The following is a 22,791-nucleotide window of genomic DNA, read 5'->3' on the forward strand; positions in this document are numbered from 1 at the left end:
AGCATTTCTCTATGGCCTCTGCTTTAGTTCCTGCCTCCAGGTTCCTGCCCTGAGTTCCTGTCTTGGCTTACCCAATAGTAGACTGTCACTTATGAACCAAAGAACCACTGCCCCCAACCCAAGTTGTTTTGGGTCATGGTGTTTTACCATAGCAATAGAAACCCTAATTGAGACAATGGAAAAAAAAAACAACTGATCTTGTATCTCCTGAGTCTCTGGCTAGTAGATTATTTATGCTTAGCCATATTACTTACTTAAAAAATTAAATTATTGGGCTGGAAAAAATAGTGTAGTTGGTAAAGTGCTTGCCTCACAGGTATAAACACCTAAGTTTGATCCCTAGAACCTATGTAGAGATGCCAGGCATGGTGGCACATGCTTGCACTCCTGTGCTGGGAGGCAGAGACAGGCTTCTGTAGCTCACTGACTGTCTAGTCTAGTATATATGGTAAGCTCCAGGCCAATGAGAGACTCTCCCTCAAAGGAAATGAACTGTATTCTTAAAGCTAACACCCAAGTTTGTCTTCTGCCCCACATATACATGCACTAAAAAAATTGTTTGTGTAGTATTCTAGACTTTCTTTGACTGAGTCACTCCACTGTGGTGGTATACTGTGTACCCTAATAAACTTGCCTGAGGATCAGAGGACAGAGCCAGCCACTAGATTAGACACAGAGGCCAGGCAGTGGTGGCACACACCTTTAATCCCAGCACTTGAGATCTCATGCCTTTGCTTGGGAAGCACACATGCCTTTAATCCCAGGAAGTGATATGGCAGGACAGAGAAGGTATATAAGGCGTGAGGAAATAGGAACTCACTCTTTAGGTTGAGGATTTCGTAGAGATAAGAACTAGTGGCTGGCTGCTCTGCTTCTCTGATCTTTCAGCTTTCACCCTGATATCTGGCTCTGGGTTTTTTATTAAAAGACCATCTACTGGTCTACAGAGTGAGATCCAGGAAAGACACAAAGCTACACAGAGAACCCCTGTCTTGAAACACACACCACCACCACCCCAAAAAAAAGACCATCTAAGGTTCAAACAATAGGGTTCTCTGTCGGATAGCCACTCATCCTCCATTCTATGTGCAAGTGACTCTGGAGCTCTTCTTCAGGCCAGGACATAGACTACCTGCAGCATTTTGCAAATGCTCTTCATCTGCAGTCCCTTTTCCTGGAATGTGTGTCCCTTCTACTCAGATATCAAAGTCCTGTGTAGCTTTAATAGATGATACATAATCTTTTATAGAAAGTCTTTTTAATTATTTCACCCAGAAATGTGACTTTTAGGAAACAGTTTATCTTTTATTTGATTGTAACTTTCATGCACTACAGTCATGGCAGATTCATCTTTCAGTCATCCACATTGCTAGTCCAGTATCTTGTACACAGTCAGGATTTAAACATACTTGCCATGTGAATGATGGTACATAAAGTGACATGGACCTGATATAGCACCATTCTTTATATTGATTGTCATTTTCTCTCCATTGAGCAGGAAGCATTATTGATGCCAACCTGAAATTGCTGCAGGAAGCTGAGCAGCGTCTTAAAGCCATAGTAGCAGAGAAGTTTGCTATGGCTACCAAAGAAGGTGATTTGCCCCAAGTGGAGCGATTCTTCAAGATCTTCCCACTGCTAGGTTTGCATGAGGATGGGCTAAGCAAGTTCTCAGAATACCTTTGCAAACAGGTATGGGCATTGTATTAGTCAGGGTTCTCTGGAGTCATAGAACTTATGGAATGAGAGAGAGAGAGAGAGAGAGAGAGAGAGAGAGAGAGAGAGTGTGTGTGTGTGTGTGTGTGTGTGTGTGTGTGTGTGTGTGTGTGTGTATGGGATTTATTAGAATGGCTGCAGTCTAGGTAATCCAGCAATGGCTGGCTGTGAACAGAAAGTCCAAGAATCTAGTAGTTGCTCAGTCCCACAGGCTGGATGTCTCAACTGGTCTTCTGCATATGCTGGGGTCCCAAAGAAGTAGGCTTCAGTGCAGGTGAAGGAATGGATGTGCTAGCAAGGAGAGGACAAACAGACAAAGAGCAAAAGCTTCCTTCTACCATGCCCTTACATAGACTTCCAGCAGAGGGTGTGGCCCAGATTAAAGGCAGATCTTCCAGCCTCAAGATTGGGATCAAAGGAGAGTATCCTTGAGCCTCAAGAAAGGGCTGTGTCTTCCAGCCTTAAGATCTAGATGAAGGGCTGGAGAGATGGCTCAGAGGTTAAGAGCACTGCTTGACTACTTGCTCTTCCAAAGGTCCTGAGTTCAATTCCCAGCAACCACATGGTGGCTCACAACCATCCTTAATGAGATCTGGTGCCCTCTTCTGGCCTGCAGGGATACATACAGACAGAACACTATATACATTATAAATAAATCTTTTGTTGTTGTTGTTGTTTTTTTGTTTTGTTTTTGTTTTTTTTTTTTTTTTTTGAGCTGAGGCTCGAACCCCAAGCCTTGCGCTTGCTAGGCAAGTGCTCTACCATTGAGCTAAATTCCCAACCCTTGAAATAAATCTTTAAAAAAAATTTAGATCAAGGGGAGTGGGGAGATGGCTCAGAGTTTTAGAGCACTGGCAACTCTTCCAGAGGACCTGAGTTCAATTCCTAGCAACTACATGGTAGCTCACAACAAAATCTGAGGTCCTCTTCTGACAGGCAGACATACATTCAGGCAGAAAACTGTGCACATAATAAATAAATTAAAAAAAAAAAAAAGAGAGAGAAAAGAAAAGAAGAAAAGATCTAGATCAAAGATGTGTGTCTTCCTATCTCAAAGGTCCAGACTTAGAAGTAGATTTACCTACTTCAAACCAAGCAGAAAATCTCTCACAGGTGTGCCTTCCATTTCTGGATTATAGTTCATTCCAGATGTAGTCAAGTTGACAACCAAGAACAGCCATCACAGGCAGGAATTATTTAGTAGGATGATGTAGTGCTTTGCCTACGGAGTAAGACACTAAGAACATTAAGTTTTTGTTTGTTTAATTCTTCATCTGTAGTACTAGGGAAGAACCTTGGACTTCATGCATGCTGTGCCATCACTCTGTCACTAAGCTGTGTCTCCAGCCCTCACTAGCCTCACGCTCACTCACAAAAGCCTTAAACTTGAGATTCTCCTACTTCAGCTTCACCAGCTGCTGGGTTTGTACCTGCAATAACAGGCCAGGCTGACAACTCCAGCTTTGTGACTGCGATTGGCTGGGAATTTGCTGGGTAGACCAGGCTGGCCTTGAGATATCAAAGCAGTCCTGCCTCTGCCTCCCTAGGAGTACCGGATTAACAAATTCTGTTTCTGTGGATACTTCCTCTTTTCTAATGTGATTCTGCTTTTACTATACTCTGGAAGAATTAGATACATATATGCATTTGGCACTTTTTTTTAATGGCCTGTTTTTTTCCAGGCGTAACCTAGACATCTGTTGATATATATTGATTTTCAAAAGGCCAGGTAAAAATACAAGAAAATTAAAATGCAACTTCTCCGGATAAGTTGATCGCCCTTTCAGGCTGTTACTCGGGAACTACTTTCTGATTTTGTTCATTTGTTCCTTGAGACAGACTCTTGATGTGTAGCCCTGGGAGCAGTTCAATATGTAGACCAAGCTGGCCTTGAACTTGTGATCCTCCTGCCCCACCTTCCAAATATAGGGTTATAGGCATGCATCACTAAGGGACTGGCTTCTTTTAGGATGAGTTAAAGAGACAGTGGGATGGCTTAGTTGGCAAAAGTCCTTGAGTCGAGCCTACCCTGATGATCCCCGGCAGCCGTGTGAAGGTGGAAGGAGGAACTGTCACTACACAGTTGTCCTCTCACCTCCACACACTGTGAGCTCACACACAGAGAGTTTGAAAAAATTCAACAATTTCAGTTGATGGTGATGGGTCCTGCTTGTAATCCCAACACTTGGGAGAGAGAGGCTTGAGGGTCAGGAACTCAAGGTTATCCTCTGCTACATAGTAGATCATGAGACTTTATCTTTAAAAAAAAAAAAAAGTTCTCAAAAATAGAAACAGAGTCAACAAACATGCAGAGTTGTTGAATCTTTTTAACCATCTCTCAGTGCATCCTTCTTATATCCAAGAATTCTCTATAATGGAGCACTATTCTGCCATTTAGGAAAACAAGACCAGGCTGGGTGTGGTAGCTCACTCCTTCTAATCTCGGTACTCGGGAGGCAGAAACAGGTGGATCTCTGTGAGTTTGAGACCAGCCTGGTCTACGTAGTGAGTTCCAGGACAGCCAGGGTTATGTAGAGACCCTGTCTCAAAAAAAAAGAAAGAAAAATAGAAAAATGAGACCATTCCATGTATACTAGTTTATTTTACTTTATAACAATGGTTCTCAGCCTTTCTAATACTACAGCCCTTTAATACAGTTCCTTATGTTGTGGGACCCCCAACTATAAAATTATTTTATTACTGCTTCATAATGGTAATTTTGCTACTATTATGAATCATGATGTAAATACTTTTGGAGATAGAGGTTTGCCAAAGGGGTTGTGACCCACAGGTTGAGAGACACTGTAACATAAGCTGCCATTCTTACTTCAGTTGAGGGAGTGGCAGTAAAGTTATTACTTACTTATATAAGCACAGACTATTTTGGAAGGGAACTTGGATCTTGAACTGTAGGTAAGAGAAAGGACTTTTGTTCCTTTTAAATATTTAAATGTGGGGTTGGGGATTTAGCTCAATGGTAGAGTGATTGCCTAGCAAGCACAAGGCCCTGGGTTCGATCCTCAGCTCCACATACAAAATATATATATATTTAAATGTGTGCTTCACTGATTCTAAAAATTTAGTTTAAAATTAAGAAAGATGGCTAGGAATAATAGCACATGCCTTTAATCTCAGTACTGAGGAGGCTGAGGCAGGCAGATCTCTGGGAGTTCTGGGCCAGCCTGGTCTACATAGTGAATCCCAGGACATCCAGTCCTACATAGAAAAACCCCATCTCAAACAAACAACAACAAAAATTAAGCAAGATGACTCAGTGAGTTGAGTCATTTGCTCTCAAGCCTAACAACCTGCATTCAATCCCTGGGACCCACATGGTGGGAAAAAAAAAACAATTCCAGTAAATTGTCCTCTGGCCTCCACACATACACTGAGGCACACACACACAGAGTGATATAATTAAACATTTACTTAAGTACACTTGCTAGGCATTATGGTATAACATATGTTTGTGATGCTAGCACTTGGTAACCTGGGGCAGAAACATCACTAGTTTAAGGCTAGCCTCATTTATAGTCAGTTTTAAGCCAGTTTGGACTACATAGGGGGACTCTGTCTCAATAAATAAATAAAATGTCCTTTGGTACATTTTTAATTTTTAAAATGTATTAATTTTTTAAATTATATTTTATGTGTATGGGGATTTTACCTGCATGTATATCTGCACCACTTGCATGTCTGGTGCCTGTGGAGGCCAGAAGAGGAACTATAACTGGAGTTACAGATGGTTATGAGCTACTTTGTAGGTGCTGGGAATTGAGTGAAGATCTCTGGAAGAAGAGGCAGGGCTCTTATCCACTGAGCCATCTCTCAGCCTCCGCAACAAAGAGGAGTAATATATAAATATTACTGTAACTATATTGAGTTACACTTTAAGATCATTATTGAAATTAGAAGTACTTTCTCCTTTTAGTTAGTCGTAGTCCATATTTTCAAACAGATTAAACAATTATTCCCCTGAATAGAGAAGCTATCATCCTGGGCATGATGGCACATAGCGTTAATCTCAGGACTGAATAGACAGAGACAGGCAGATCTCTGTACATTGGAGGCGAGCCTGATCTACATAGCAAGCAAGTTCCAGGCCACTAGCCAGGTTACATAGTGAGACCCTGCGCCCCCCCCCCATAAATAAATAAATGAACCAACAAATAAATTCACATGTTCAGGTTCCTTGTCATACTTGAGCACCCACGAAGGTTCCTCAGTGCCACCTCCAACCACCAAGGAACATGTGGAAGAAAAGCTGACAGGAAGCCTTTGGTCTGAGAAATATGTGCGGGTTTTTCTGCTTTCAGGTGGCCAGTAAGGCTGAGGAGAACCTGCTCTTGGTGCTGGGGTCTGATATGAGTGACCGAAGAGCTGCAGTCATCTTTGCAGACACTCTCACGCTCCTGTTTGAGGGTGAGCCTTTCTCTACTCTAGGGAGACCAGACGCTTTCTTCTGACATCTGCACCCTGGCCCTTCCTGTCCCTCTACTCAGGTGTGTTTCACCCAGTCCTGTGGTTTTCTGTGTGCTCATTTATTGGATAACCGGTTTCCAGATTAGTATCTGATTAGCAGGATTGGAGTCTCCCCCAAATTTTTAACCTCCCTAGCCCTCAAGACCCAAACTCTAAAAAAAAAATAAATTTAACCTAAAATAAATCATCAGGAAGGTGATCTATTCTAAAGATCGTGCTAGAGAAAACACCTTTACTGTGACTTCTCAAGTGCCTATTCATATACCAATCACTGTTTACATTTTTTTTAGCAACAAAGCAACAACTAGAACTGTCCATTTCAAATACTGAGAGGGATTGAGTTAGACCTAAGTTAATCTTTGATAGGGAAAGGAATTTATTTTATGAAAAATATGTGGAGTCCAACTTTCCCTTCCTTCTAGGGATTGCCCGAATTGTGGAAACCCACCAACCCATAGTGGAGACTTACTATGGACCTGGGAGACTCTATACCCTAATCAAATATCTTCAAGTAGAATGTGACAGACAGGTGGAGAAGGTGGTGAACAAGTTCATCAAGCAGAGGGACTACCACCAGCAGGTGAGCAGAGGGAACGTCCTGTAGTTTGAGAGCAGCTTTAGTCAGGACACTAGAAGACATGAACATAAAGTGCCCGGGGAGAAGGGAAGATGGTGAAGGTTCACTGTCCTGCACCTTAACCCCAGGGAGACCATGGAGTGCACTACAGTGCCCTCTAGGGATGCCAAGAGGAGTTTCTCTCCTAGGATACTACTGAGTGTCAAATATTAGTAATTCATTTGTTTTGAACTTCACCTTAGTTCCTTATGGCTTCCTTTTTTAGACCTGTTTTCTATATCTATAAGCTCAGGAAACAAAAGTAGCACATAGGAATAGGAATGGCCAGCTGGCTCTGTGGTACATGGCTGAAATCCCAGCAGTTGGGAGGCTGAAGCAGCAGGATCACCATTATTTTGAGGCCAGCCTGGACTACATAAGGACATCCAGGCCAGCCTGAGTTACGTAGTAAGTCACTATTTCAAACAAACAAACAAACAAAACAAAACCAAAAGGCCAGATAGATTGGCTCCCAGACTAGGAGACTAGGTAGTAGTCCATGAGAATGTCATTAGTGTTACCTTTTCTCTTTGTTTAAGACTTACTGTTTTTATTTTCTCTGTATGTATGTGTGTGTGTGCAGCATGTACATGCTTAGTGCTCATGGAGGCCAGAAAAAGGCACTAGATTCCTTGGGCTGAAGTTAAAGATGGTTGTTAGCCACCACATGGGTTCTGGGAACCAAATCCCAATCCTCTGTAAGAGCAGCTAGTGCTCTTAACCAATAAACCATTGCACCATCTCCTAGCATTACTTTTAAATGTAATAACAAGGGCCGGAGAGATGGTCCAGTGGTTAAGAGCATTTGCTGCTCTTCTAAGGACCTGAGTTTGATTCCAGGGCTCCCATAGTGGCTAACAACAATCTGTGACTCCAGTTCCAGAGGATTTGAACCCTAGTTGGCTTCCATAGGCAATGCATACAGTACACATACATACATGCAGGTAAAACATCTGTATACAGAAATAAAAATTAAATAAGTAGCCAGGTGGTGCTGATTCATGCCTTTAATCCCAGCACTTGGGAGACCAAGGGAGGCAGATCTCTTGAGTTCAAGGCCAACCTGGTCTACAAAGTGAGTTCTAGGACAGCCAGGGCCATACACAGAAACCCTGTCTTGAAAAAACCAAAACAAAAAAATAAATAAGTGTAAACAGAAATGAGCAACAGTACCTAAACCAAAAATATATCTTTGGCTAGAAAGTCTACCACTAGCTTGAAAGAAAAGTAAGCCTAGTTAGTAACCTGAAGCTTAGCCTTATAGGCTAGAATGACCAATGGGAGGCAGGAATACTATTCTGATTTCTGTGGTGTTTTGCAGTTCCGGCTTGTCCAGAGTAACTTGATGAGAAATTCTGCAACAGAAAAAATCGAACCAAGGTAATAATTCTTCAGCCTATAAGTATTGCAGTTACTGTTTACATCTAGTTTAGAGACTACTTTGTTAAAATTTATGTTTAATTTTTTTTGTTCATTTTGAAACAAGGTCTCTCTATGTGCTGTCCTGGAACTCTCTATGTAGACCAGGCTAACCTTGAACTCACAGAGATTTACCTGCCTCTGCCTCCCAAGTGCTGGCATTAAAGACCTGTGCTACCATGCCCACAGTTTTTTTTTTTTTGTTTTTTTTTTTCTGGCGTTGATGACTGAACCCAGGGCCTTGCGCTTGCTAGGCAAGCGATCTACCACCGAGCTAAGTCCCCAACCCCCAGTTATTTTATTTACTTTTTTAAATGATTTATTTATTTTTGTTTTATGTTCATTGGTGTTTTGCCTTCGTGTATGTCTATGTGAGGGTGTTGGATCCCCTGGAACTAAAGTTACAGTTATGAGCTGCCATGTAGGTGCTGGGAATTGAACTTGGGTCCTCTTGAAGAATAGCCAGACTCATAGCAATCCACCTGCCTCAGTCTTCCAAGTGCTGAGATTACAGGTATAAGCTACCAATTTCCAACTCCATCAATTTCTCATAATAGAAGATACCATACAAAAATATCTATATAACACATGTAGTTAATAAAGAATAATAGATCACTGGCTGAAGATATCTCAGTTGGTAAGAGTGCTTACCCAGTATGCACAAAACCTAGTACCACATAAAAACAAGCATGATGGTTCATGCCAATAATACTAACACCCCAGAAGGTAGACAGGAGGATCAGTGTTGCTCAAATCCTGAATGGTCTTATAATAAAAACCCAGGAGCCAGATACGGAGTAAATGCTGAAAGATCAGAGAGACAAAGGAACAAACCACTAGAGAAACTTCTCACCACCACTTAATCCTTAGGCCAGAAGGGAGGCGAGATCCTGTCTCCACAATCCCCAGGCTGAATGCCTCTGAGTCCTCACCTGAAAAGGCACCAAACTCCTCTCTCCTCCTGCCTTATATTCCTTTCTTCTCCCAGCCATGTCACTTCCTGTCTCAACCTTCCTAATGCTGAGATTAAAGGCATGTGACTCCCAAGTACTGGGATTAAAGGTGTGTGCCACCACTGCCTGGCTCTGTTTTTCTTTTAGAGTGGATTAATCTCCTGTAGTCCAGGGTGGCTTTGAACTCAAAGACATCCAGACGATCTCTACATCCTGAGTGCTAGGGATTAAAGGTATGTGCCACCACTGCCTGGCTTCTATGTTTAATCTAGTGGCTGGCTCTGTCCTCTGATCTTCAGGCAAATTTTATTTGTTAGAGTACAAATAAAATATCACCACAGATCAGAAGTTCAAGGTCATAGTCAGCTAAATAGTGAATTCAAGGCTAGTCTGTACTACATGAGACCCAATTTCATTTTTTTTTTCCCCCGAGACAGGGTTTCTCTGTAGCTTTGGAGTCTGTCCTGGACTAGCCCTGTAGACCAGGCTGGCCTCGAATTCACAGAGAATTCACCTGCCTCTGCCTCCCGAGTGCTGGGATTACAGGGATGCGCCACCACTGCCCGGCCAAGACACTATTTCAAAAACAAAATTAGGGAATGGAGAGATGGCTAAATGGTTAAGAACATCTACTGCCCCTCAGAGGATCTAAGTTTGGTTTCCAGCACCCAGATCAGTGTGGCTCACAATCACTTGTAATTCCAGCTGCAGAAAATCCAACATCTTTGAAATCTGTGGACACCTATACCTACCCAGATATACATATACACACATGATTAATATTTTTTCTTAATTAGGGGGCTGGAGAGATGGTTCAGCAATAAAGAGCTCTAGCTATTCTTCCAAATGGCAGCTTACAACTATCTGTAACTCCAGTTTCAGGGGTTCCAACATCCTCTCTGCCCTCTGCAGGCACTGCATGCTCTTGTTGAGTAGACATACTTGTGGGCAAAACACCCATACACATAAAATAAACTTTTAAAAGTGGTTTTTGTTGTTTTTTAAAGATTGATTTATTATGTATACAGTGTTCTGCTTGCATGTATGCCTGCAGGCCAGAAGAGGGCACCAGATCTTATTATAGATGGTTGTGAGCAGCCATGTGGTTGCTAGGAATTGAACTCAGGACCTGTGGAGCAACAAGTGCTCTTAACCTCTGAGCCATCTCCAGCCCCTTTAAATGTTTTTAATTTAAAAAATTAAATTAAAAAATTTTTTAGCCGGGCGGTGGTGGTGCAGGCCTGTAATCCCAGCACTCGGGAGGCAGAGGCAGGCGGATCTCTGTGAGTTCGAGGCCAGCCTGGGCTACCAAGTGAGCTCCAGGAAAAGGCACAAAGCTACACAGGGAAACCCTGTCTCGGAAAAAAAAAAAAAATTTTTTTTTTTTTTTTTTTACTATGTACATATTATGCACCAGATACTGGTTCGTATGGTAGCATGGTGACCAAAATCAGATCTAAGTCCTTTCTTATGGCACTTATAGTCTATCAAATTGATAGTAATTGTCCTAGTTTGCTTTCTGTTTTTGTGATAAACACCAATAACCAAAAACAACTTGGGGTGGGGAAGTTAGTTGTCTTACATATTCCAATCACAGTCCATCATCGATGTAAGTCAGCACAAAAACTCAAGTAAGCAGGACCAATAGCAGAGACTGTGGAGTGCTACTTACTGGCACGTTCTTCATTGCTAATTTTCTTTGTTATACATCACAGGACCACCTCTCAGGGATAGAACCACCTGCCCAGGTTCTGAACCCTCCTACACTAGTCATTAATCAAGAAAATGCCTCACAGACTTGCCTGTAGGCCGATCCTATAAAATCATTTTCTCATTTGAGGTTCCTTCTTCCCAGAAGACCCTAGCTCATGTTAAATTGATTTAAAAAAGGAAAGAAAGGAAGGGAAGGAGGGAACGAGGGAACTAACCAACAGCTGCACAGTGGTAGTGAACACCTTTAATCCCAGCACTCAGGAGGCAGAGGTAGGCAGATCGCTGAGTTCAGGCCAGCCTGGTCTACAAAGTGAGTTCCAGGACAGCCAGAGCTACACAGAGAAACGCTGTCTGGAAAAGCCAAAACAAACAACCTAACCAGCATAGTAATGATAGCTAACACATATATAATGTTGATTGTGTGCTAGTCATTGCTATAAGCACTTAACAAATATTAAACCACTTTCTTCAAGGTACGTTAACCTCTACACTACTGGCATTTTGGCTAGATAGTTTTGGGTTTTTTGTTTTGTTTTATTTTGTTTTGTTTTGTTTTGTCAGGAACTGGCCTGTAAACTGTGAGATGGATAGCAGCATCCCTGTATTTAGCCACTGTATTGTGGGAGACTGTGAGGGGCCAGCTCCCACCTTTTCTCACCTATTCTATGGTTCTTAGGAGGAGGAGAGAGGGATAAGAAATATTAGAAAGATAGCGAAGAGGAGAAAGACAGAAACACAGGATAACTTAGGGAGGACCTGGGTCAATACCCAATGGCCTTTTCTGTCTATTCAAAAGGGCTTTTTATAACAATGCCAAAGAGTGGGGCAAAAGACCTCCCCCTTGCAAGATCAAAGCACACCGCACAGCCAAGTGTAGACCCTTCCAAACACCTGATAACCATGCCCATGGTTAAATCATCACCTTATGCAGCCCTGCTGGGTAAAGCAAGCTCAGATTCTCAAACTCTGAGTAAATTCTCACTAGGAAACCTCTGTGGGTCTCCACACTATAGTCCCCTGGGGGGTGCAAAATCGATAGTAAATTACTGATTTAATTTACAACTCTTTTCAGATGAACAAACTAAAGCCTAGAGATGCTAAATGACTTGACCAAGATAATAAAGCTAGGGGCTGGAGAGATGGCTCAACAGTTAAGAGCACTGGCAGCTCTTCCAGAGGTCCTGAGTTCAGTTCCCAGCAACCACATGGTGGCTCACAACCATCTGTAGTGAGGTCTGGCCCTCTTCTGGCCTGCAGGCATACATGCATGCAGAACAATGTATACATAATAACTAAGTAAATCTTTTAGAAAAAGATAATAGGGAACTGGAGAGATGGCTCAGAGGTTAAGAGCACTGACTGCTCTTCCAGACGTCCTGAGTTCAATTCCCAGCAACCACATGGTGGCTCACAACCATCTGTAATGAGATCTGGTGCCCTCTTCTGTAAACATAATAAATAAATAAATCTTTTAAAAAAAAAAAAAGAAAGAAAGAAAAAGATAATAAAGCTAGAAAATGGCAGAAATAGAATCTAGAATAGAAGCAGTTTAATTTTGTTAACTACTTGGGTATATGAAGTGTAAGGTTCAAGAGAGCATGTAATGAGGGATAATCAAATGTGGTCAAGTTTCAGGAATTCTTCCTGAGGAAATGGCCATAGGCCTGAGACTGGAAGAGTGAATTGGAGTATAAGGAAAAGTATCCAAGATAGCATAAGGAGAGTGTGTGCAAAATATTGGAGAGAGCCTAAAATACGATGAATATTAGGGGGTTATTACAGAGTCAGCCCCAGGTCGTGTATCAGTAATGGAGAACTGTGAAAACTGTATGACCAGATTGATGTTTTGGCCATTACTTCTCAGTGTGTGAAGGGAGTTTGTATATAATGGAGATCAGGTTCATCATCTTCTTCTTTTTTTTTTTTTTTTTTTCCAAGACAGGTAGCTTTGGAGCTTGTCCTAGACTAACTCTGTAGACCAGGCTGGCCTCAAACTCACAGAGATCCACCTGCCTCTGCCTCCCGAGTGCTGGGATTACAGGTGTGCGCCACCACCACCCGGCCAGGTTCATCTTCTTGTTCAGTGGTTCTAGTACAATTCACTAAGTGGGTCATTCATTCCTCCCATTCAATCATCTTAACAGTCTCAATAAAAATCACTCCTGAGGCAGAGGCAGAGGCAGGAGGATCTCATGAGTTTGGGGCTAGCCTGGTCTATGGAGTGAGGTCCAGGCTAGCCAAGGCTACTTAGAGAGACCCCGTGTTTAAAAAAATAAAATCAGTGACTGCCTGGACAATTTTGTTCCATTTATACATTTCTCTTTACACTAGTAATGCATAGTCTTGACTAGTATAGATTGTGTGTGTGTGCGTACATGTGCTCAAGTGCATGTTGTGTGTTTGTTTAGATGTGTGAGTCCCCAGGCTGAGGAGACTTTGGGTATCCTATTCTGTCACTCTCCTCATCTTCTACTCCCCACCTCATTCACTTAAGACCCAGGCTATCACTGGACTGAAGCCTGCTGTTTCAGGTAGGCAGTTGGCCTGGTTTATTTTCTTTTTTCTTTTAAACATAGGTGTTGGGGATTCCAACTCAGGTCCTCATTTTGTGCAGCAAGCACTCTTACCCAGTGAATTCAGGAAGTTCAAATCCTCAAATTTCATTTTCTCAGCATTGTTTTGGCTCTTCACTGAAATAGATGGTTTAATGATGTGTCCTAAAAATCTCAAGGTTTAATTTAAAATTAGGGAAGAATATTTTCTTTCACATAAGCATAGATAATTTTCATATCAGAGGTAAATGATTCAGGTACTGGCAAGTGAAAAATATGGTTGAAGCTGAGTGTACTGCCTACTCCTTTAATCCCAGCACTTGGGAGACAGGGGCAGGCAGATCTCTGTGAGTTTGAGGCCAGCCTAGTCTACAGAGTGAGTTCGAGGACAGCCAAGACTATATATAGAGATTGCTAAAAGGAAAAAGAAAGTGTGGTTGATAGCTGTCTCTATAACAAGGCAGTGCAGCCATCAGGCAGAACTATCCTTATGTACCTGGGTTAGGAGGAGGTGGTTTGTGTTTACTTTGTAGCCTTTCCATTTATAGGAATAAAGTGTTCTTATTCCCTCTGTTCTTTGTCTCAGGGAGCTGGATCCTGTCCTGACTGAGGTCACTCTGATGAATGCCCGAAGTGAGCTTTACTTACGCTTCCTCAGGAAGAGGATCAGTGCAGATTTTGAGGTGGGGGACTCCATGGCTTCAGAAGATGTAAAGCAAGGTAAAACATATTTCTTGTACTGGGTGGGCGGGCTGGCATAAGCTGTTGGCATTGTCTTGTCATAGCCAAACCATAGAGCTCTTAATAAGGAAACCACTGAGTCTCTGGACAAAATGGCCTTTAGTGAAAATGTTCAATGTGCCACATTTTAGAAATGGACTGGAATTTTGAGGCTTCTAAAAGGCAAGTAAAACTGATGTCCATTCATTTCTTACACTTTTCTCTATGCCAGCCCTCAATTATAGTTAGACTTAGGAAATGAGTGCATATAAATGTCTGAATAGTACAAAAGAGCTGTTTACACTAGTGAACTTTTAGAAATGACAAGTGTTCTGAAACTGGATTGTAGCCATTGTTGCACAAATACAGTACGTTGCTAAAGATCATTAGGTCATACACATACAATGGTGAATTCTGTGGACTAGAAGTTACACCTCAGTAAACTTAAGAATATAGTACAAGGCCGGGCAGTGGTGGCGCACGCCTTTAATCCCAGCACTCTGGAGGCAGAGGCAGGTGAATCTGTGAGTTCGAGGCCAGCCTGGTCTCCAAAGCGAGTTCCAGGAAAGGTGCAAAGCTACACAGAGAAACCCTGTCTCAAGAAACAAAAAAAAAAAAAGAATATAGTACAAACAGGACATGGAAGTCCATGCCTCTAGTTCCAGCAGTGAGTTATGTAGCAAAACCTTTCTCAAAAAAGCTGGACATGGTGGTACATGTTTAATCGCAGTACTCTGGAGGCAGAGGCAGGCAGATCTTTGAGTTTGAGGCCTGTCTCAAAAGAGGAGTGGGAGGATAAATATAATATAGAGAAAGTCTTCCACCCTGTCCCAGTCTTCAAGCTCTACCCCTCACAGTTTTTGAAGAGAAAGATGGCATTGAAAAAACAAGGGGTGCTGGAAAGATGGTTAAAAGCAATGGCTGCTCAAGAGGACTGGGGTTCAGTTCCCAGCACCCACAGGGATGCTCACAACTGCCTCTAACTCCAGTTTCAGGGAATCCAGCACCCTTTTCTGGTGTCTCTGGGTACACAGACACACATGTAGGTAAAAACACTTACACACATAAAATAATAAAAGCAAAAAATTTTGAAGAACATGTCTGGCCAAATAAAATTTTTTAAAAAGATGGTCCACAGTTCAATTTCATTTGCATATAAACTTTTCAGGTTTTCTTGGGGTTTTTTTGTTTTTGTGAGACAGGGTTTCTTTGTGTAGCCTTGGCTATCCTAGAACTCTGCTCTGTAGGCCAGGCTAGCCCTGAACTCACAAAAGTTTGCCTGCCTCTGTCTCTGCCTCTGCCTCTGGAATGCTTCGATTAAAGGTGTGCACCACCACCACCCAGCTGGTTTTCTTGTTTTTTGGGGTTTTTTTAAAGATTTATTTATTTATTATGTATGTCTGCAGGCCAGAAGAAGGCACCAGATCTCATTACAGATGGTTGCGAGCCACTATGTGGGTGCTGGGAATTGAACTCAGGACCTCTGGAAGAGCAGTCGGGCTCTTGACCTCTGAGCCATCTCTCCAGCCCCTGAAATTAAAATTTAAAGTTAAGTCAGGCACGAGGTTCCACTCCTTTAGTCCCAACACTTGGAGGCAGAGACAGGTGGCTCTCTGAGTTCGAAGCCAGCCTGGTCTACAAAAGAGTTTCAGGATAGCCAGTGATACACAGGGAGACCCTGTTTTGAAAAACAAGTTAAAATTTTAAAGTTCAAATTAAAATTAAAAAAAAAAAAAATTAAAACTTGGTCCTTAGCCACATTTGAAATCTCAAGAGTGGCCTGAAGCTGGGCATGGTGGCACACTCTGGTAATGCTAGTGTTTGGCTGACCTGGACCAGCAAGTCATTCTTTAGTGATAGGGTCCTGATAAGTAAGATGCAGGGGATTGGAGATAAAGAGGACAGATCAGGTGGGAGATCTTGCATGAAGTATTCTTATGCCAAGCAAGCTTATTAAGAAGTACCTCATCAAACTGGGGGCGGTGGCGCACACCTTTAATCCCAGCACTCGGGAAGCAGAGGCAGGCAGATCTCTGTGAGTTCAAGGCCAGCCTGGTCTACAGAGCGAGATCCAGGACAGGCACCAAAACTACATAGAGAAACCCTGTCTCAACAAACCAATAAAAAGTACCTCATCTCGTGTACTGTTTCCAGGGGAGAAATGGGAGGAAGTCAGCAGAAACTGACATATGATGGGACAGTCAGCGGGAAGCTAATCAGTGTTGCACTAATGGAACACAGGAGTATCTCAAGGACACTACAGACCAAGTGCACAGTGACCTTGGAACTGATGGCTATGGCCCTATAAAATGGAAAGAGCTGAGTTCTCGGAATCCAAAGCCACAGCCCCCCCAAGGCCCAGGCCCCGTCCATAACCAACTCTGCTGAACATACTGCCAAGCATGTTCCTTTTCCACGCATTAGAGCCTCAGAGAAAGCTCTGAATCAGCCCAGCCCTCAAACACTTGGCTGAGACAGAAGTACCACAAGTTTGCATCTACTTGGGGTTATATATTATATAGCAAGACTTCGTTTAAGGGGTGTGGGGGTGGATGTCCTGCCTTGACTTTTTTTCTTCACATGTATGTATGTTCACATGTCTATGGATGCATGTATGTTCACATATGTGAAGTCCCAACGTTCATATTGAGTGTCTTCAGTTGCTCTCTACCTTACATATTAAAGCAGTGTCTCTTGCTGAGCTCTACTTTGGCTAGCCAGTTTGCTCTCAGGATTCCCTGTTTCCGTCTCCCAGGATGGGATTGCCAACTCCCCTGACTTGGTTTTGGTTTTTGTTTGAGACAGGTCTCACTTTGTAACCCCTGCCTTGGCTGGAACTCACTGTGTAGACCAAGTGGGCCTGGAATTTACAGAGAGCGCCCTGCTTTTGCCATCCCTGTGCTGGAATTGGACGGATGTGCCATCATGCCTGATGCTTTCCCCTGACTTTTTTTTTTTTTTTAAGATTTATTTATTTATTATGTATACAGAAGAGAGCGCCAGATCTCATTACAGATGGTTGTGAGCCACCATGTGGTTGCTGGAAATTGAACTCAGGACCTCTGGAAGAACAGTCAGTGCTCTTAACCTCTGAGCCATCTCTCCAGCCCTTCCCCTGACTTTTTAACATGGCTGCTGGACAGCTGAATTCTGGTCCTATGCTTGTACAGCAAGCTCTTTACCCACTGAGTTATTTCCCCAAAGCTTTCTCTGAGGCTCTACTGCCTGGAGAAGGAACATAGCCCCTTCTCTAAAACCAGGAATATGCTTGGCAGAGCCAGTAATAGCCTGGAGCCAGGGCCTTGGGAGATATTTCTGAGGCCCCAATGTATGAAATCAGCAATATGCTTGGCAGAGCCGGTAATGGACTAAGGCCTGGGCCTTGGGGGAGCTGTGACTTTGGATCCTAATTAAAGGTGGTAGCACACACCTTTAATTCCAGCATTCAGGAGGCAGATGCAGGGGAGCCTAACCTGGTCTACAGAGCAAGTTCCAGAACAGCCAAGGCTACACAGAGAAACCCTGTCTCAAAAAACAAACAAAAGAGTTAGGGCTGTACATAGTGTCACACACCCCTAATCCTAGTACTCAGGAGACAGAGGCAGATAGAGTTCTCTGAATTCAAGACAAACTAGTTCATGATGTATCAAGACACTGGCTCAAAAAATAAATAAATGAAATTAAATGTATATAAATTATCTGACAAAATATCCATCAGTGCCGGGTATAGTGGTCTATAACTCCAGGACATGGGAAGCTGACGCAGAAGAATCACAAATAAGGAAACTGGGAACTGGGTAGTTAACTCAGTAGTAGAGGGTCCATCTAGCATGTGCAAGGCCCTGGGTTCCATCCTAGTATCCCAGGAAAAAACAAATAATTACTGAGGAGCTAGAGAGATTGTTCAGTGGGTAAGAGTGCTTGCTGCTCTTCCAAAGGGAAGTCCAGAGTTTGATACCTAAGACTCAAGTTGGGCAGCTCACAACCACCTGGAACTGTAGCTCCAGGGGGGATGCCCTCTTCAGGCCTCTGCAGACATTTGCATGCACATAAACATACAGACACATAAATAATAAAAATAAGTCTTTAAAAAATAATTAAGCTAAAGAAAAATAAGTATGTAGAAAAGTATTATCTACACTGTGATTTGGGGATTTTGTTTTTGTTTTTATTTTTTATTTTTTTGTTTTTCAAGACAGGGTTTCCCTGTGTAGCCCCGGCTGTCCTGGAATTTGCTCTATAGACCAGGCTGGCCTTGAATTCACAGAGTTCTGCCTGCCTCTGGCTCCTGAGTGCTGGGATCAAAGGTGTGCACCACCACCACTCAGCTTACACTGTGATTTTAATCATGGAAAATATCAATCTGTTTGGAACAAAACCTAGAAGAGAACTTGAAAAATGAAAAACATTGCTGTTTCCCTTGGGGGGAAAAATAAATGTTCCTTTCTTGGCTGTCCCCTAGAGCACCAGAAGTGCCTGGACAAACTCCTCAATAACTGCCTATTGAGCTGTACCATGCAGGAGCTAATTGGCTTCTATATTACCATGGAGGAGTACTTCATGAGGGAGACTGTCAATAAGGTAGGACATTAGGGTACCTCTTGCACATAGACCTTCCTGTCCAGGAAGCCAGGCTGAATGAAATGGCTGAGACCTTCGTATTTTTTGGTCCTGCGTTGAGAGTACTTTTCACTGCAGACTAGGTAGCACTGCTGTGTGTAAGAGGACATCTCTGGAGTTGTCATGCTCTTCACATTTCCAGCTGGGTCTTTCCCAAAGATTACAAAAGAACAGCTCAGCTCCCCATGGAGCCTTCTTGTTCCCTGCCTCCCTGCAGGTATATGGGGTAGGATCTCTCCTTTGTCTGACATCCCAGGTAATGGATATCGCCAAAGCAAAGTCCACAAATACTAAGTTTTCTAATGTAGTGATTATTAGAAAGTAAGGTGGGGTTTTTTGTTGTTGTTTTGTCAAGGTATAGAAAAGGGTGCAGAGACTGGGCTAATATAAACAGAACTATCTGGAACATGCAGAACTGGGATACTCACTGAGGGCTTTGCCTTTTGTCAGGCTGTGGCTCTGGATACCTATGAGAAGGGCCAGTTGACATCCAGCATGGTGGATGATGTCTTCTACATTGTTAAAAAGTGCATTGGGCGAGCTCTGTCCAGCTCTAACATCGACTGTCTCTGTGCCATGATCAACCTTGCCACCAGAGAGCTGGAGGCTGACTTCAGGTACTGTTGACTCCCTTTCTGCTTTTGAGGCATAAAAGTTCTAGTTGAAAGAGTTCCAGGACAGCCAGGACTTAGAGAAATCCTGTCTTGAAAAAACAAACAAACAAAAATACAAGCTCCTAAGCTACACAGAAAAACCTTGTCTCGAGAAAAAAAAGCTCCTGTCAGGCAGCGGTGGCACATGCCTTTAATCCCAGCACTCAGGAGACAGAGCCGGGCAGATTTCTGTGAGTTTGAGGCCAGCCTGGTCTACAGAGCAGGATCCAGGACAGGCACCAAAACTACACAGAGAAACAAAACAAAACAACAACAACAAAAAAGCCAAGCTCCTGCTCCTAATATAACATCTTTAGCTTGGAGCAACTATCCATCAGCCTTAAGTGCCTAACTTCTTTTACTTAACCTAATTCACTAAAGTATGTTGGAGGTGTCATTACCCTCAGACCCAAAAGAAAAGCATGTGGTTTAGATAAAAGCAGTAGTTATAAATACATAGTTTCCATTTCTAACTCAGAGATCTACCTGCCTCTGCCTCCTGAGCGCTGAGATTAAAGGCTTGTGCCACTATGCCCAGTTTGGCCCCCCAATATTTAATTGTATAAAAACCTTGATATAGGGCAGATGCAATGGCTCAGCAGGTAAAGATACTTGTTGCTAATGCTAAGCCTGATTACCTGAGTTTACTCTCCAGTGCCCACATAGTGGGAGGTAAACCAGCTCTGCAAGTTCTTCCCTCAGCTCCACACATGTGCTGTAGCATGTTCCCCTCACACAAATCAATATTGACTTTAAGAAACTGATGTGGGAACTGTGCTTTCTGTTTTGTAGATAGGTCTTAGAGAGATTGTATCCTTTGTCATGGGTCACATACTTTTTAAGAAGTAGAAGAGAAAATCTAGTATTGACTTGACTCAAAATGTTTTTTCAGCTCCTCATGGTACTGCTTTTCACTAAGCGCTACTGTCTCCGCTTTGCTGAAGCTCAGCAGTCATAACTGAGAGCCTGATGAGGAAGTAAACGTTAGCTCAAACCTCAGTGACACTATCAGAACCATTCCAGACAGTGTCATGGTTGGAGAAGAGTTGGGTCCACTCCAAAAGAGCAGCTGGTGCTGTTGAGTCAGGGTAGTGGGTGCTGTGGGTGCTGCTTTTGGCCAGGTTGAAGGCTATAACTCTGCACATGCCATTCATTCTGCCCACAGGGATGTTCTATGTAATAAGCTGCGGATGGGCTTCCCAGCCACCACCTTACAGGACATCCAGCGTGGGGTGACGAGTGCTGTGAGCATCATGCACAGCAGCCTCCAGCAGGGCAAGTTTGACACGAAAGGTATCGAGAGCACCGATGAAGCCAAGCTGTCCTTCCTGGTAGGTGGCCATCAGGCTGGCGGCTGGGTCAGGTTTTCTTAAGGGTTATTACTGTTTTGAAACAGGTTTTATAGCCAAGGCTGGTCTTCAAACTTGCTACGTAATGAAGGATGACCTTTGACTTCAGTCTTCCTGCTTCTACTTTGGAGTGCTGGGCTTACAGGTGTGTGTCCTGTTTTAGCAGTGCTGGGCATGATGCTCTCTACCAACTGAGGTACATCCCAGCTCCCTTGAGAGGTTATACTACAGCCTTCTAGCCAAATTATAAAAAGCCTCAGGGTGAAGACTTTTCCTCTAGAACTTAACAGAAAAGGTTTTTGTTGTTGTTGTTGTTTGGTTTTTCAAGACAGACAGGGTTTTTCTGTGTAGCTTTAGAGGCTGTCCTGGAACTCGCTCTGTAGACCAGGCAGGCTGGCCTTGAACAGAGATCCGCCTGGCTCTGCCTCCCAAGTGCTGGGATTAAAGAAAGGCATGTGTCACCACAAGCAGGAACACACTTTTAAGGAAAGTTCCTCCAGGTTCTGAAACCACTTCTGATCCAGGAACCTGCTCTGAGCAACCAGAAGCATACTACATACTTTGCTTTGCTTTGCTTTTTTTGCCAAATTCCTAGGTTCCTTACTCTCTCAGTGTTCTTCCCAAGACCCCTCTGCCAAACTGATGAGGGGCTCTACAGTGTATGTATCCACCACAAAACCAGCTCTAACATCTATGCCATGATTCTGTACTACTTTTCTAAGGAGAGGCCCATAGTCTAGATGGATATGCCTCCCAAGTGTGCTTTTCTAGTAACTTCCTCTTTGGAACATGCCTGTAATCTCAGTATTTAGGAAGCTAAGAAAGATGGATCATAAAATCAGGGTTATCCTGGATTACTATCAAGACTATTTCAAGGAGGGTGGGGGTCATTTAGCCATACAAACAAGAGATATAATGAAGTGGTGAGTCTTCCCATTGTGTGGTAACAGGGAAAGAGAAGCCTGAAAGGATGAAAGGATTTGTACAGGGTAGCAGCCAGTTTGTAACATTCCAAAGAACACAGAAAGAAATCTGAAGTTCATAATCATGTCTCTCTGGCACATGCTGACTTGACATGAATGGGGATAGCACTGGTATAGGTCTTTCGGGTTCCATTTTACATCACTAGACAAGGCCTAGAGGCTGAGCTGTGAGTCAACAGTCTACAGATGGATTGGATGAAGAGAATGTCCATGCACTTCTTAGTGCTCAGCTTCTATCAGATTCAGGTTCTAAAACTTGCTACCTTACCCCCGTAAAAGTAAATCACACTAACTAGTTACCAGAGAGATCCAACATGGTTGTTTTAGCTGCCCTGGCCTTTTTGACATTGAAAAAATTTCCCTTGAGACAGCTGTAGTGATTCACACCTTTAATCCCAGCACTCAGGAAGCAGAGGCAGAGGCAGAGGCAAACAGATCTCTGTGAGTTTGAGGCCAGCCTGGTCTACATAGTTTCAGGCCAGCTAAAGTTACCTTGTCTCAAAAAAACAACAAAGAGAAAATATTTTCTTTGGTATGAATTCTATCTATCTGGGATGTCATGGGTGTTGTCCAAAAAAAGGATCAGACTTGGTAGTGTACATTCATAGCCCCCAGCACTTGGGAGGTGGAGGGAGGAGAATGAGTTGAAAGACAGCCCTGTTTATTTAGAAAGTTCAAAGTCAGCCTGGTGTACATGAGACTATATATATATTTTTTTTTTTTTTTTTTTTTTTAAGTTTTTTTGAGACAAAGTTTCTCTGTGTAGCCCTGGCCCTCCTGGAACTCGCTTTATAGACCAGGGTGGCCTCAAGCTACAGAGATCCATCTGCCTCTGCCTCCCAACTGCTGGGATTAAAGGCACTTGCTACCACTGCCCAGCTGAGACTGTGTCTTTAAAAAAATAAAAATAGGGCTGGAGAGATGGCTTAGAGGTTAAGAACACTGGCTGTTCTTCCAGAGGTCCTGAGTTCACTTCCCAGCACCCACATGATGGCTCACAACCATCTGAAATTAA

The 22,791-nt window shown here is 43.0% G+C and overlaps 1 protein-coding gene across 1 annotated transcript in view; it reads left to right on the top strand.

Moving 5' to 3' along the window:
- The window catches only part of Cog4 (component of oligomeric golgi complex 4), a 40,513-nt gene that overhangs the window by 8,262 nt on the left and 9,460 nt on the right, over window positions 1–22,791 (top strand). Inside the window, exons 5-12 of the mRNA XM_036188357.1 lie at window positions 1,499–1,692; window positions 6,033–6,138; window positions 6,621–6,778; window positions 8,136–8,194; window positions 14,038–14,171; window positions 18,634–18,752; window positions 19,242–19,408; window positions 20,610–20,775. Coding sequence (XP_036044250.1) covers window positions 1,499–1,692; window positions 6,033–6,138; window positions 6,621–6,778; window positions 8,136–8,194; window positions 14,038–14,171; window positions 18,634–18,752; window positions 19,242–19,408; window positions 20,610–20,775 — 1,103 coding nt within the window. The remainder of the gene's footprint in view (window positions 1–1,498; window positions 1,693–6,032; window positions 6,139–6,620; window positions 6,779–8,135; window positions 8,195–14,037; window positions 14,172–18,633; window positions 18,753–19,241; window positions 19,409–20,609; window positions 20,776–22,791) is intronic.

This window comes from Onychomys torridus, chromosome 5 (genome assembly GCF_903995425.1).
Source record: "Onychomys torridus chromosome 5, mOncTor1.1, whole genome shotgun sequence".
Lineage (NCBI taxonomy): Eukaryota > Metazoa > Chordata > Mammalia > Rodentia > Cricetidae > Onychomys > Onychomys torridus.